The sequence below is a fragment of the Anoplolepis gracilipes genome, chromosome 1 (genome assembly GCF_047496725.1).
Source record: "Anoplolepis gracilipes chromosome 1, ASM4749672v1, whole genome shotgun sequence".
Classification (NCBI taxonomy): Eukaryota; Metazoa; Arthropoda; class Insecta; order Hymenoptera; family Formicidae; genus Anoplolepis; species Anoplolepis gracilipes.
The window spans coordinates 20,998,768-21,014,505 of record NC_132970.1 but is presented as its reverse complement, the minus strand read 5'-3'; the positions used below and the strand labels follow the sequence as shown (position 1 = coordinate 21,014,505).

Genomic DNA, 15,738 nt, shown 5'->3' with positions numbered 1-15,738 from the left:
CTCGTATCCATCCACAGATGGAGGCTAATGCATGTCACGTGACGTCTTTATAAGGTATCATCGAGGCTTTCGATAACGTGGGACTAAGTCGAACTTTATGGAACAAAATGGAGGGACAAAATGATATCAACTCAGTACGGGCTGATAATACCAGAGTCACGGAAGATAATGTAAGTTAATTTAATTTATTGTTATAATAATATTTTTACAAAGGCGTTCCTTGTTTTTATTTCAATTTTCGATTATTATGCACATTATTCTGCATCGAATGCATGGAAGTGAAATTTAATGATAGAGATGGCATTAATTCTTCAGATACTTCCGTAATCTCTCTTGTTAGTTAAACAATATTTGAATCATTTCGCGAAAATGGGCCACGGAAATTTTACAATTTCTAGGTTGAATCCAGATAAAGAAAAAATTTCCATAGCAACTGTTTTTTGCTTATTACCACTTCCTTTGTTTGATTTTGACTCATTGACATCGATTCTTGAAGGAATCCAAAGTTGATTGGTCTCTAATGAAAATAATTTTTACAAACGATTATAAAATTAAGAGATTTTTCGAAAATTAAACATTTTATATAATTGAAATATATTATATATCTTCAATTCATATATTAATTTTGTTTTATTAAACTTGGGTTTAATTTAAATAATAATTTTCAATATATACTACCGTCAAAATGTTTAAGACCAAAGAAATTTGTAAATTTAATTCATAATTTCTTCCTAAAAAGTAATACAAACTATTTTTACTTTTACGGTATTATAACATAATCCTATAACTATTAATTAAAAAAGAAACAATCAGCAGCATGTCATGCTTCAGCGTGTAAAAACAAATTATTTTCTCGAGGAACCTAAAAAGCCGTCGTTACCAGTTAAATGAATTAAATCTTTAAAATCTTTATGGAAGATATTAAAGAGGATTGGAACGCTATAGACAATGAGATAATAAAAAACTAATCGATAAGATGTCTAGACTTTGTTTAAAAATTATAGAGAAAAAGGGTGGATTTTTTATGAGAAGTGTTCAGTGATTTTTCACAAATTAAAAACTTTTATTATTTGTTTTCACTATCATGTATTTCTTTTAAAAGTAAAGTTTAATTTGTTTATAATTTAAAGCATTTTTATTTTGTATTTTTTCCGTGATCTTTATTACTTTGGTCTTGAACTTTCTGACGGTGGTGTACCTACATAATACTTAAAAATTAATGTTGAAAATTAAAAAGTTGCTATTTACATTCCCAAATTGGTCAGAGAATTCATAATTTATTCGCAAATACAGGCATGACACAACAACAGAACGCTTTCTCTAGCCATTTAGTAATCACGCGAATCGCGCGAAATGCCTCAATAGGATAGCTTCGATCTTGATGACCTTTTGCCGATCGTCGGCGAATTTGGTCGTTATCAAAAGCAGTTGTTGTGGTTGGTCTGTCTACCGGCATGTCTGCCCTGCGGTTTCTGCGCTTTCAATCAGTTATTCATGGCGAATACGCCGCCGCATTGGTGCAAAATACCGGGTCTGGAACATATGGATGCTGCACGCAGAAGATCTCTCGCCATTCCTGTGAATCAGGTGCAGTCAATAGTGCCAGAGAGAGAGAGAGAGAGCTCGTCGATGCTTTGTAAATAGGACCGTCCCGATTACCGAGAATATAGAAATTGATGAGTTGATTATATCCCGATGTGTATCACATCTACTCTCTCGCTGCCATCGATCAGAAACTATATTTCTTCTGTGTATATTTTAAGTTACGTGCTAGTCGTTGATGTACTTTTGCTCTCTTCTATTTGGTATTTAATGTTGTATTTCCTTTACAATTTGTTTCCTCCTCTGTACACAGAAAAAAAGAATATTTTTATACTTTGACAATATCATTAGTTTCAAAATGTAAATCTTGAAATGAGATTATATTGCGTTAAACAAAGAAAATTTGCTTGGATCAAGACATTTTATATAGTTTAACCAGGAAAAATATATTCTTGTTATTTAAGAATAATTTTCTTGAATGAAGAGGAAAAAATGTTGGATAGAAAATAACACATGTTCAAATCGAAGATTATAATTTTCTTAGGGTTAAAATAATTATTTTATTCTTGAAATGACAATTGTAGTATTGAAATAAATAAGATTATAATATTGTTGAAATTTAAGATTTTTCTAAGAATTTTTCTAAGAAGATTATAAATTGTTGCGTATATATGAAACAATTAACGCGTTCATATGAGTATATAAGTTTTGATTTGACACTTACTTTTTTTCTGTGTATAAGACCAATTCAATTAAAATTTAATTAATCATTTTTATTGTAATTTAATTGCAATTTGTAATTTAATTGCAAGTTGTGTTTATTTGATGCTTAAAAATGTGTTAAACAGTGTACATTATTTAAAATTTTTTTTGTAATTTGCCATTTCTTCAGTAAAGCTAAAAATTATTGCCGATAAATGCAACATTCTACACGTGTGCAATCTCCTACTAGTCTAATAGAATTAATAGTCTAGTCTAATAGAATTTAAATCGTTAAATCAGGACGAGTAAAAGCTGCCATTTGTTTCACGCGCGATTCCTCGATTTACAACTCAAGCATAGTGAATGTATTATTCATACGATGTCGCGTAACGTGATGCTGTAGAGAATGAGAATTGTAAGGATGTAATATGAATGCAGAATGACAACGGGACTTATAGCCAGTGCACACGATATGACGTCGATTGGACGACGACGACGACGACGGAGAACGATTCCGTCGTTTGGACGTACTCATCCAATACGTCCTGGTCCATCGTGCCCTGCGACCATGGTTGGGAATATGAAACCTCAGAGGTGACGTCGTCCATCGTTATTGATGTACGTAGTGCGTCCTGTTATACAAAAGAAGTTATATATTATTTTTTGGACTTTATAAAATCTAGAAAATTCAATTTTTTCGTGAATAATATATTTAACAGGTTTTCATCAAAATGCACCGAGTTTTGCAATTTTTTATAACTTGAAATAATCTTGTTTTTTTGTACAAGGTACAATTACAAATAATATAGTTTTCTTATGGAAATAAGTAATGAGAAATATTTGGAAAAATTCTAAAATGTAAGAATAAATTATACGCGAAGGACGAGTAAACAACCGTACGCTTACATTAGAAATTCGGGTGTGTTACAGTTTGATCTCGTTTGCGATCGCGCGATCTATCCAACGATTGGCTTGGTGGCTCTTAATCTAGGAGGTCCTATAGGAGTATACCTGTTTGGTACATTAAATGATAGGTAAACTCAGTTGACAGTTCAATTTTCATTAAAATTAATTTTTTAATCTCATCTCATCTTACTCATATTTTTCTGTATTAATTAAAACATAATTGCCTATTTTAGAGATTTAAAATTCTACACATAAATAAAGCTATTTATAAAAAACATCTTTTTATTTTTTTATACGTTTTATATCTGTCTTTGCTACAGATTATTTATCCTATATAATTTTAATGCCGTGTTTAAATATTATTATTTTTTTAATAGAATTGGTCGAAAATTATCTTTCTTCGCGTGTCTGGCAACATTAATAATCGGCGGCTTTCTGACAGCGATAACAAACGATTTTTGGACATGGGCTTCTATGCGCTTCGTCGTCGGTTTGACGATACCAGCCATTTATCAAATACCTTTCATTATCTGTAAGCAATTTAACTTTTGCAATAAATTAACATTTTTCCACTGGCAAATATTAAATATTGTTATATTAATCGATGTGATAAAAATATTTAATAAGATTTAATTTAAAAATCTATCAGTATTCGTAATTGATCTTGATAGCTGTACTTATTAATAAATTTATTTCCGTAGCTTTAGAATTGGTCGGTCCAAATTATCGCTCATTTGTGACAGTTATGACTTGTACTTTTTATACGATGGGCCTCTGTATGCTAGCAGGCGTCACTTATTTAATACGCGATTGGCGAACGCTTGCCATAACCACGAGTGCACCATTTTTGATCTATTTCTTTTACTGGTGGTGAGTGAATAATTAATATTATCATTAAAATTTCTAATGGCAATTACATAAGTTACATAATGGTAATCGTATTGGATATATAGTATTAGCGATTTAAAAATTATATTTGTCTAGTGAGACATCTGCTTTTTTAATATTATCGAATTAATATGAAATTGCTATAAAAATTATTTTAAAACATCTATATTTATACATTCGATTTATTTTTACAATTTCTATTTAAGTCGTCGTTAAAATACGTTTTTAATTTTAAAATAATTCCGAACAGTATAATTTGAAAATTTTTATTTTTCATAATATATCTTTCTTACACATATGTAAGAACATAAAAACGTTAGAGATTATTGTAGGTTTTTACCGGAATCACCGAGATGGTTGTTAGCGAAAGGTCGCCTAAGCGAAGCTAATGACATTCTCGAAACTTTGGCGCGTGTGAATGGCAAAGAGCTTCCGGCATCATTCACACAGAAGCTTCGTCAACGCATGACAATGTCGAGATCCAAGAGCGAGGAGGAAAGATTGCGAAATGGACCTGGTGTTCTCTCGCTCTTCAAAACACCAAATATGCGTCTCAAGACTTGCCTTATTACTTTAAACTGGTAATTTGAAGGATAAAAATGCGCCTATCAATTTTAGAAATAGCAGCAAACATGGGATCATCGTATATTAATTATTGTTTTTTTCTCTATCTATTTCTATTTATCATTTCAAACTCATAATCTGTTTATTAAAGGAAAGTTTTACATAATTATTCACAATCTTTTAACATATGGTTCACATAGGTTCACGTGCGCGAAACGTTGATTTTTTTTAGAGTCAATTTAAAAAATCGATAGATTAAAATCCATTTATTTTTTATATCACATAGTCATATATTTTTAATTAGATTAATTTCTAGAATTCTACAATAGATGTTGATATAGAGATAATATATAACGCTAATAATAATTTATAATAATATATTATTTTCTGGCAGTCACATTTAACATGAGAATAAATAAATCTTTATATTATTATGATTCAAGGTTTGCTAACAATATGGTGTACGTCGGTCTTTCTTATTATGGACCGGCATTAGGAAATGAAGAACATCTAAGCTTTCTCTTTTCTTCCCTCGCCGAGATTCCCAGTTATATCGCTTGTTGGGTTGTAATGGATCGATGGGGCCGCCGATGGCCGCTTTGCTTATGCATGGTTGTGGCTGGAGTGTCGTGTATTGCCACGGTGTTGTTGTCACCCGGTACGCACCGTTGGCCAATCAGTTAATGACTTGATTAATTAACGGAGATAACAACGTAATTAGTTGGTTGTTGCAACGTAACAATATTACTGAAAGCACCAAGTTATAACAGTTGATTACTATCGTAAAGTATGATGTTAGAAGAGAGAGCTTTGATACGTTTCAATTTCAATTATCATTTTTAATTTATTCAAGATGCTGTCATGGAGACGTTGGTATTGTTTCTCATATCGAAGTCTGCAATATCGGCGTCTTTTCTAATTATTTATCCCTTCGCCGGAGAACTCTATCCCACGCAATTACGCGGAGTTGCCATTGGTTTCTCCGCATATATTAGCGGCCTCGGACTCATCATTATACCCTTCGTAACATATCTCGTAAGTCTGCATTGTTGCTTGAATTCCATTTTAGTAATAATTATAAAAAGTATCTTTTTACAAAGTTTATTAAATTATTATGTGTAAAATTATTACGTGAAGGCAGAAGGAAAACATGAAAGTACGTGTGGGAAAGTTATAAAGAATAGACAGAGGGAAGGTGGAGATGACAAGAGGAGATGGACTAGGTATTAGGAGAAGAGGGGGAAGGGAAATGGTAGATGAGAGAGATAGAAAAAGGTAGATTTGAGGAGAGTTAGAAAACAATGAAGAAATTGTAGAAGGGGAGAGGATGAGTGAGAGGGAACGAAGGAGAAAAAGAGAGAGAGAGGGGGGGAGATAAGAACAGAAAAAGATGGAATTTAAAAGGCAAGAGGAAGCAGAAGTCATTAACGGCCGTATGTACAATGTATAACAGAACTTATATGTGCCCGATTTTATCTTTTTTAGTGTGCGATCAAAGTATGTTTAGGCAAGCTTGATCTTAGTACATAGGGTGAAGGTAGGCGTCGAGATTAGCGTCACAAGGTCCTCACGTACAGATCACTTTAAATTAAAATAGTTTAAATTAGATTAAGATTAAAGATAAATTAGATTAGGATGAAATAGAATGAAGTGATTAATTGTAAGAAATTATAACTCTCTAAGGAGAGCAAATAAATTTAACACTACTATTAAGTAAAGTTAATTATTCGCTGACTTATTGTAATTCATTATTTTCTTAATTTTATTAGAAAATATGTATATATATTTATCTATTTATCTATTGCAAATTTTAGTAATAAATAGAATATTTGTTTATACGATTTTTTCAGGGAAAAGAGAATCTTATCCTACCTTTAGTCATTTTGGGTGCAATTTCGGTTATTGGTGGTATGTCCGGATTGCGGTTACCAGAAACATTACACTATCATCTGCCGCAAACTATTGAAGAAGGAGAATTATTTGGCAAGAATTGGACATGCGCGGATTGCATCCGTTGCGTCCCGACAAAGTATATAACTGACAATTAATTATGTAATTTTGAGCTCGTAAAATATTAGACTGTTATTTTGATTTCTTCTTTTCAAAAAATATTCTGATTTTTAATTTATTAAGAATGTTAATTATTTTGTATATAAAAAATTAAATTTTAAACTTATATCTTAATAATATATAATTATTTTCTTATATCTATAATAATTTTGTTTTTTTTTTATTTCTATTTGGTTATATTTAAACTTTAACATATATGTTCTCCAGGCCATCGTCGATTGCAACTTCTTACGAAGACTTGTCGATGCGAGAAACAGTAGAGATGCACGAAGTACCTGAAGTGCCGTTTACCTCGTCTATCTTGGAGGAACAACAACGGCCGAGTACGGCGAGTGTTCGCCGTTTAGTTCGTCAATCCAGCGTGATGGATACCCAACGTGATTCCGATGGGACCATGAAAATGACCTATTGGTTTTAACCTTGAACGCTTCAAATCTAGTCAAAGGAAAGCTGAAAGAATCTTTTTCCCTTTCTTTATCGCATTTTTTAATTAAATATTTTTCAATGTTAATTAAAAAATTATTTCATTTTATTTTATATGTTATTGATTTATAAAATCATTAAATTATACAACTACAGACACACACACACACATACACACACACACACACACACACACACACACACACACACATATATATATATATATATATATATAAAGAAATAATTCTATTTTAAATAAATGTTATTTTAGTATAAATCGCAGTTGACAAAAAAGTTATATTGCTATTTGTGTTGTCCTTTTTAATATTGTAATAAAATCAACATAACATAAAAATATAAATCCGTAATAGCACATATGGTATTTTAATATACGTAAATGTCAGATCATCAGAGAGAAAAGTATATAGAAACGATCGAGACAATAAGAGAAGATCACAATATCACGTATTAAAAATATTTACATCTTCTTAAATCGTACATAACTACGTCACATATAAAATCTTTAAGGAATAAATAATTAATATAAAAGAATAAATGAAAGAGAAATAGGACAAGAGAACATCACGATGTGTCGTGTCCACAATTGATGCAATTTATTCACATTCGGTATACAAAACACGAAGATAACGAGAAAGATAAGAATGAGGAATTAATCTCAAATGCCTTCTTTTTGTGCAGGGATCGAGATAAGATCTTGCCGTGGCGCGCGCGCGCGCATTTTCCGGTATGTTTTTCCCTCCCAAGCTGATTCACAGACGAGTGGTCCTATTGTAGCAGCTGTAAGCAGGAGACTCACTATATGCGATTGTAAGACGGAATGCTTCTCGTATACACTTTCGGTCACGAGTCGATTTACCTCTCCAGTAATCGCCGCTTCAGCTCGGGTGGATACGAGACGTAGATATAATGATCGGGCATGTCCTCGCTCGACAAGGGTAAATTCTCATCCCCGTGATCGCCCTTCCGTCTTTCCAATCTGCCTTCGCTGTGAATATTCGGGTCGTTTAACGGAGAAGTACTTGAGCGATCCGTGCTCCCGTTGTAATCCATGCTTCCGGTACCATCTAGCCTTTCCTCGTCCGCAGTGCTACAATGAAAGAGAGTATAAAAGAATCAGTTTTTTTTTTATTATAATAAAATAAATGACGTGAAATATGTACATGGAGTGTTCTAATGATAAGACTTATAGTTAACATGATTATTTTTATTCCCACTTGCTTAGAAGTTTCCACAACAAAAACGTGTTACTTCTTTTTTATTCGAGAATTATTACATACCTAAAACATTTTTAACGTAGCTTGTTTAATTTTTAATATTTATTGTGTGTTAATATTTATTGTGCGCTTATTTAATATTTATTGTACAATAATAATGTGGATGAGGTATTGTATATAAAATGACATAATACTGTATACAGAATTACTTCAAAAAAATCCGCGCGTTTAATATGTTATATATTTTTTATTAAGTAGGATATTAGCTATTTATAGTCGAACTTCTTTACTCGATATAAACCAGTTTTTTATCTTTCGCATAGATTTACGCTAAAACTCGTTACGCAATTTTTTTTAACAATGCAAGATGATTTTTTTTTTTTTTTTTTACTAGAAGCGATCTAGTCGGAGTTTCTGGCGAAAGGAATAACGAGGTATTTTATTTTCGGCACGACGTACTTGAAGCAGACCCAAATGACGTAGTAACACGCGTAGATGGACGAAAACAGGACCAACATGAAAATGCTTAGCAGATACCAGGGCGTGTGACGTTGCGGCCTCTTTGTATCCTCCCAGTATCTGTCACAACTGAGATACCAACAGATCGCACGATTCAACTCCCCTATAGACCAAAATTATAACCAATAAGAAAATATCAAGGACTGTACTCAATGTCAGTCGTATATCTTTAGGTGTAAAAGTCAATTGCATATTGCATACCTTCGATCTCTTGGAAATCCCGCATAGAAAGATTGGTGAGCAACCCAGCGATGCAATCACGCACGAGTATCTGTTGACAATCACGCGATAAATGTATCATCGTGTATTATTAATATTTATAGGTAATATGTGTCTGTAAACATGATACCTTTGCTTGTTTTTTTCGCAATGTTAAATATGATCAAAAATTATATATATTATTCCTGAGTCATAGTTCTCAGTTCTCGACTTGATATTATGAAATTAAAATATCTGATATCAATAAGAGATATCAACAATTAAAAAAGAGCGAATAATTTTTTTTAGCGTCAGATTATTAGCACATTTAAACCGAAAATAAAAATAAAGAAAAAGAATTAACAACGCAATTATCGAACTTGGCGTTCAGCACACGATTCGCGATCGGAGGGGTCTGGTGGAGGCGCGTCGAGACAATGTCACAACACAAATATATATTTTAAATAAAATAACAAACTATATAATGCTCACTTCGCACTGGGTCTTCAGCTTTTGCAACTCCTCGGGCTTGCAGTGGGATTTGATCTTCCTTAGATGCAATCCTCGGCGTTTTTGCTTTTTCTCGACGGCAGGTAGTGCCGCCTCCACCAGATCTTCCTCATCTTCCGCGTCCTCCTCGTCATCCTCATCCTCGTCCTCCTCTCCGTCGCAACCGTCACCCTTGTTATCCGACTCGGCGATCTCGTTTTGATAGGACGATCTCGCTAATCTGTGATTGTGCATGTCGCCACCGTCATCGTGATGACAGTAACGTTGCAGATTCGTCACCGCACCACCGCCAGCGATGGTGCAGGACTTGCCCGAAGGATACATCCTGGCGAGACCACGTGACTCGCATGGCACGATTGAAACGCCACGCTGTTTTTGCTGTTGCTGTTGTTGTTCAGTATTTTCGCGCCACACTTGGATATCGGTATTCAAGTGGCTGCCGTCGTCGTCCACCAAGTTCTCGAAGTCACGGTTACCCAGCACATCGCAGCGCATGATATCGCAATAGTCCGCCAGGCATACCGCGTCTTCCGCCTGAAAGAGATATGTGCCTTTGATTTTGCACACATCTGCTCTGGATTCCAACATATTTCTGATTTTCGGCTCGTTGAGGATTTAGTTTACCAAGATTAAAGACTAGGAAAGTTACGCAGTTATTTTTAATTCAAAAGGAAAGTTTAAAAGTTTCGAAGAAATATGATAAATAATAACTGTTTTTACATATTTTTTTTTAAACGCTTACCGTATTAACATTGCTTTTATGTCTGTTATCGAAATGGGCGTCCAAGTGTTTTTCGGCATAAAAGGACTTGCCGCAAAGACCGCAGGTCCATTGTGAGGGTCTGTGTTGATGCTTTGCCTTTTGTTGCGGCCGAAAGATATCTCGACTTTCGTGGAACGGACATTCCAATGGTAATTCTACCTGATACTTCTTCAGTATTGGCATCCATCTCTGAAATCTCAACGAAGCTCAGAACGTTGCGTTATTTTTTTGCCTGATTATTTTTGTACTTAAGGCTTATAACTTAACAAATTATCATTGAAGTTATTTTTGATTTTTAGAAAATATATAGAAGCTGATGTAGTAAATAATATTATATTTAATTTTCCAAATAAAATCATAATTTTTGCATCAAAGTGTTTAATTGTTAGATATATATTTTAATTAATAATATATATATATATATATATATATATATATAATAATATATAAAAATACTCATTATAATTAATTTCAATAAATCAACAGATTATTTCTTACCTTGTGAACTATCCTCCTCACTACGGATGCTCGATCGCGGGGGCATGATATTTTAAAGACGCTGGGACCAGGCCATGGAATTACAGACAGAAGTAGCACTGCCAGAACCTGTCAATAGTACAATTTAATCATAAACGTGTTTCTTTGATATTACAGATAATATAAATCTATCTTTTTTTCGCCAAGGACTTGCAAATTATCGATTACTTATTGTATCAAAAAAAGAAGTTAATTCAACGAGTTTTTCGTATTTTATATTAACATATATAATTAAATATATGCATAATAAGAGTCTTTTTTAGAATAAAAAAACTTCTTCACATATGATATTTTTAAAATTAAAGTCACATATTTTATCATCGATTATAAATGCTAAAAAAAAAAAAAAAATATTAGAGAATATATTAAAAATACATATTACATATAAGGAAATATTACACACTCCTTAACGATATACATAGAACCGACGAGTATTCTTTCTCGAACACACATGCATAAATAATGCAATCGATAAAAATGTCACCACTCGCTCATGCACATAACATTTGTTCAAGTATGTCTAATTACGATACAAGAAGACGTGTGTTATTCTATCACGAAACCAATGACCTTCGTTCTTTCGTGAAACGATTTCAGATTCGCTTGATGTGCTTCGGGCATGTAGAATGGACCCGAGCGTTAGGTATAACGAAATGTTATTTACCTCGAAGTGAAAAGGTTGGGTCTTCATTCATATCCCAAATGCTACGTGCAAGAGTGATCCGGTTTGACGATTACTATTTCGAGACTGTTCAGCGTCCGTTTCCTGAGAGAATTTTCTTTTTGCGAATAGTCACCAGCCGATGGTGTACGTGGGTTGCAACGGGAGAGGACTGCAGGGTATACGTCGACATGGCGGTCACCCTTAAGCGCAGGTTTCAAGCGTATGCAGGGATGTCGCAGTGCTGGTGTTTGTTTTCCTAGGGGGTAGATAGGTAAGCAGGTATAATAATAAAGCTTACTCTGATGCGCCTGATGCATATCAGTATTTTTTAACAAAAGTTAAATATTATGAACATGTTTTGAATGATAAAATTATTTTAAATAACGCGTTTGTAATGCGCGCATACGCACACTATATTTATTTAAATACTTTTAACTTTCTTTGTTTTAATGTTTTTGCAACATGTTTTTTATGCTATCTCTAAAACAGATAATTTGCATGGTATCTTATCGGTTTCTTGTAGCAATTTTGTAATAACAGTTTTTCTTAATTTAAACAAATTATTTAAGTGCGAGTTAAATGTTTAACTTAAAATGCGAGAGAATATCATAATAAAAGCATAAATATATATAAGTATATTAAATATTATAAGCATAATAAAAAGCATAAATATATATATTTAAAAAAAATTTTTTTTTAAATTTCTATTATTTTATTATTGTTGAGCTTATAATTTGTAATTTTAATATATAGTAATTAATTTAAAAATGTATTTTTACTATTAATCTCTTTATTTCTCTCTTTATGTTTCTCTCTCTCTCTCTCTCTCTCTCTCTCTCTTTCTCTCTTTTTCTTTAAAAATAAATTTTATATTGTATTTTAATTTTTTGACACTGGATTATACTTTTTGCGAGACGATACTGTCTTGGCAAGCGTCATCGGCGTCGGCGTCGATGAAGATGCGTCGGCGCATTAGCGATTCGACAAGCTCAAATTGACTAATGTATGCAGAAGTCATAAAATTAGCGACATTATAAAATGATAAAGAACTATGTTTTTATATAATAAAATCGGTTGTAATAATAATGCACTTTATTGCAAATAAAACTTTATTTAAACGAGTGAACTAATAAAAACTTAAGAAATAAAAAATTGTATATTGTTATAATAAATTATAAATCATTGTCGATATTTCAGATATGACAAAATATGGACGTTTTAATTTTGTCTTCAATAATGAAACAAATTGATGGTTATAAGATGTAGTAATTACAACATTATGATAAAGTTTAATTAGTTAATAAAATATGCATGTAGTGAGTCATAAAAAAAACATAACAATAATCTGAAATAAAAATACTAGCTAAATAAGGAAAATAATAGCTTAAAAAAAAAGAAATAACAATTTTTTCATGGGTTAATAACCTCCGAAATTTCATCAGGGAAAAAGAAAAAATTATTTTAAAAGCATCCTTTCATCAACAACGGTTTTTTATTCAAAAGTGGTAAGCCTAATATAGGAAACAGGTAGAAAAAATGCCAATAGATATAAAAAGCGTACAAAAAAGTCAAAGAAAATAAAGTAAAGTGTGATGTAATAAACTGAAACCGTATTATTTCAAAGGCTAATAGAAATTGACAGAACCGAAATAGTCAAAGAAAAGAAACGTGCTTAGAAAACGGTGTAGAAAGATTACGCGTTAACATAAAATTAAAACAAAAAAGCAATAAGCACAGTAGTATAATTTAGAATAGCTGACAGTTTTTAAATTGTTATTGTAATGGTAATGAATGCACCAATTTTTGTGTAAAAGAAAAAAAGCGAGTCTCATTATATTATCGAACAATAATGATAAGCGTAATACATTTACCGTTCCAAAGCTAGATGGCACGAGGATGCAATACTTATATCTTGCATCTTTAGAAAAATTACTTTATTCGAAACAAGGTCATACACACACACACATTTTCAATCTAAATTAAGTAGTAAAAAACTTGAAAAACAAAATGTATTTAATTCAATGGCATAAGATATAAGTACATGTTTAATTTGTTTTTCTTATATGTACATATATCCTTGTAAAATAATTAATGAAATAATTATTTATAATCATCCTTGTGTGTGTGTGTGTGTGTGTGTGTGTGTGTGTGTGTGTGTGTGCATGACAAAAAAACAGATATATGCTATGTTACATAAATGTAAATGAAGATTTACAATATGTTCAATAATGAATATTTCAATCAGCAATATTAAAAAACATAATAGTAATACGTCAGTAGTATTAACTCTGTATTAAAAAAGGAGAATATCAAATGATATCTTATCTCTTTGTTTTTATAAGAAAACAAACAATAGATTACTGCTAACTGATGTATATATGTATGTATATACAGGGTGTCCGATAATTTGTAAAAAATCTCTCGTGTACAGATAGAGCGGATTAAACTGAACAAAAAAGTCCTTTACCATTTTGCGATTTTCGTAATAATTATTGAGAAATTAATTAAAACATATCGACTAATTCACGCCAATATGTTAGCGCTACGAAAAGAGACAGCCCGCTGTCACGCGGTCGCTAGGAGCATAGCGAGAAGAGACAGCCCACTCTTACACGGTTACAATGCGTGCGACTGGCAACCGCTTACATATACGAGAGATTTTTTACGAATTACCGGACACTCTGTATATATAGTAGTAATGTATATACATATATATATATATATATATATTGTTATATAATGATGATTAAATCAATTTAACAATAAGCAAAAAATAATGGAACTTTGTCTCATTATTTTTTTATTAAATTATGTCTAAATGCTTATACGTCTAGATATGAAAATTTTATATGCATTGTTTAATTAGATATGGAAAGATATTTATATGTTCTAATAGTAAAAGTTATTTAACAAGAGCTAACAAACAGATTTTACGCAGTTCTCTTTTATATTTCATTATGTATAATATAAATATTTTCTTATCTATCCTAATTTTTATTAAATTAATTGCTTTTTTAAAATGAAAAATTTATTTTGAAAATAAAATTTTTCTTTTACGATATATTTTTTCTTTTTGAAATTCATAATGTCATAAATTTTCCTATATTTTCCGCATATGTAGCAGGGTCTTTTGATGCATTTAAGAATTATAATATAAAATTTATGTTTATATACATATAAAGTTTTATCTGAGAAAAAATAGATATAATTATATAAAATCATATCTGTGTGTGTGTGTGTGACCACGTATAAGTATTATATCGAAATTTGGCAGGATTATACATGCGCATATGTCTTATATATATGCGCGTGTATAATCCTGCCAAATTTATGTAAATATTTCAAAGTAAGCTAAAAGCTAAAAAAATCAAATATTACATATAATGAAAAATTAAAAAAAAAATAAAGTAAAAAGAAGAGAGAAAGAACTCTAAAGAAATAAAAGAAGGATTTATACCTAAGATTTTGTTTTGCAAGAAATTTTAAAATTAAAAATATGCAACTTTTTATTTTAGGCTTATTAATGTACGTGAAAATATTCTGACATAAAATATTCAACATCATACACAAATTCTTTTTTTCTTCTTCGAGAGTTATTAAGGAAAAAATTCTATTTTTTTGCTGTATGTTTAAATTTTTTTAGCTCTTTCTCATAAAATAATTTTTTCTACAAATAAAAAATTCCTTTGTCATATTATTTAATTTATACTGATATCATTTCGTGTGATATTCTAAAACAATTAAAGATATCTTCCCGGTAAAAAATTTCTCATATATAATTATATATAACAATATAAAAGTATATAGAAATATATAAAATTCTGTATAACTTATGTATAGTTATGTATAGTATGCATAATTTTGTATTATCGTTGACTAACATTTAGCCAACATTAATATAAAATTATATATAATTATACAACAAGTCATATATTATTATATATAATTATACATAACTTATATAAAATTTTATATATTTCTATATAATTTTATATGGTCATATATGATATATGATTATACATAACAAATTTTTTATCGGGTTATGAAATAAAAAACGTTTATATTACAACATAAAATATGTTACGAAATGAAAGATCGAGTAAAAATTCTAATACACTTTTGAAAATTCTTAATTTTCAATTTATGTTAATAATGTTAAATTTGTAATACAATGCAACAGCTGTTTTCTTGATCAATGCTTTCTCTATACAGCTCTT

General features: G+C 31.1%; 2 protein-coding genes across 4 annotated transcripts; one reads left to right on the top strand and one right to left on the bottom strand.

Annotated features, from left to right (window-relative positions):
• Window positions 1–33: 33 nt before the first annotated feature.
• Cart (Carcinine transporter) lies at window positions 34–7,302 on the top strand. 2 transcript variants are annotated; one of them, XM_072901102.1, is made up of 11 exons: window positions 89–170; window positions 1,366–1,587; window positions 2,683–2,862; window positions 3,175–3,278; window positions 3,528–3,682; window positions 3,852–4,020; window positions 4,371–4,619; window positions 5,046–5,260; window positions 5,456–5,637; window positions 6,453–6,631; window positions 6,880–7,302. In XM_072901102.1, the coding sequence occupies exons 1-11, from the start codon at window positions 108–110 to the stop codon at window positions 7,088–7,090; spliced, it is 1,929 nt and encodes a 642-aa protein (XP_072757203.1). In that variant the 5' UTR covers window positions 89–107; the 3' UTR covers window positions 7,091–7,302. The 2 variants fall into 2 exon arrangements, with proteins under 2 accessions (XP_072757212.1, XP_072757203.1); XM_072901111.1 differs by lacking the exon at window positions 1,366–1,587 and having other exon boundaries at window positions 34–170.
• Window positions 7,303–7,526: 224 nt separating this feature from the next.
• On the bottom strand, window positions 7,527–11,722 carry LOC140670524 (uncharacterized). Of its 2 annotated transcripts, none has more exons than XM_072901173.1 (8): window positions 11,522–11,722; window positions 10,819–10,926; window positions 10,300–10,509; window positions 9,540–10,091; window positions 9,051–9,120; window positions 8,790–8,952; window positions 7,973–8,203; window positions 7,527–7,911 (listed from the first exon to the last, which is right to left on the bottom strand). In XM_072901173.1, exons 1-8 carry the CDS (start codon window positions 11,546–11,548, stop codon window positions 7,866–7,868), a joined length of 1,407 nt encoding a protein of 468 aa, XP_072757274.1. In that variant the 5' UTR covers window positions 11,549–11,722; the 3' UTR covers window positions 7,527–7,865. The 2 variants fall into 2 exon arrangements, with proteins under 2 accessions (XP_072757274.1, XP_072757282.1); XM_072901181.1 differs by having other exon boundaries at window positions 7,536–7,893; window positions 11,522–11,721.
• Window positions 11,723–15,738: the final 4,016 nt, after the last annotated feature.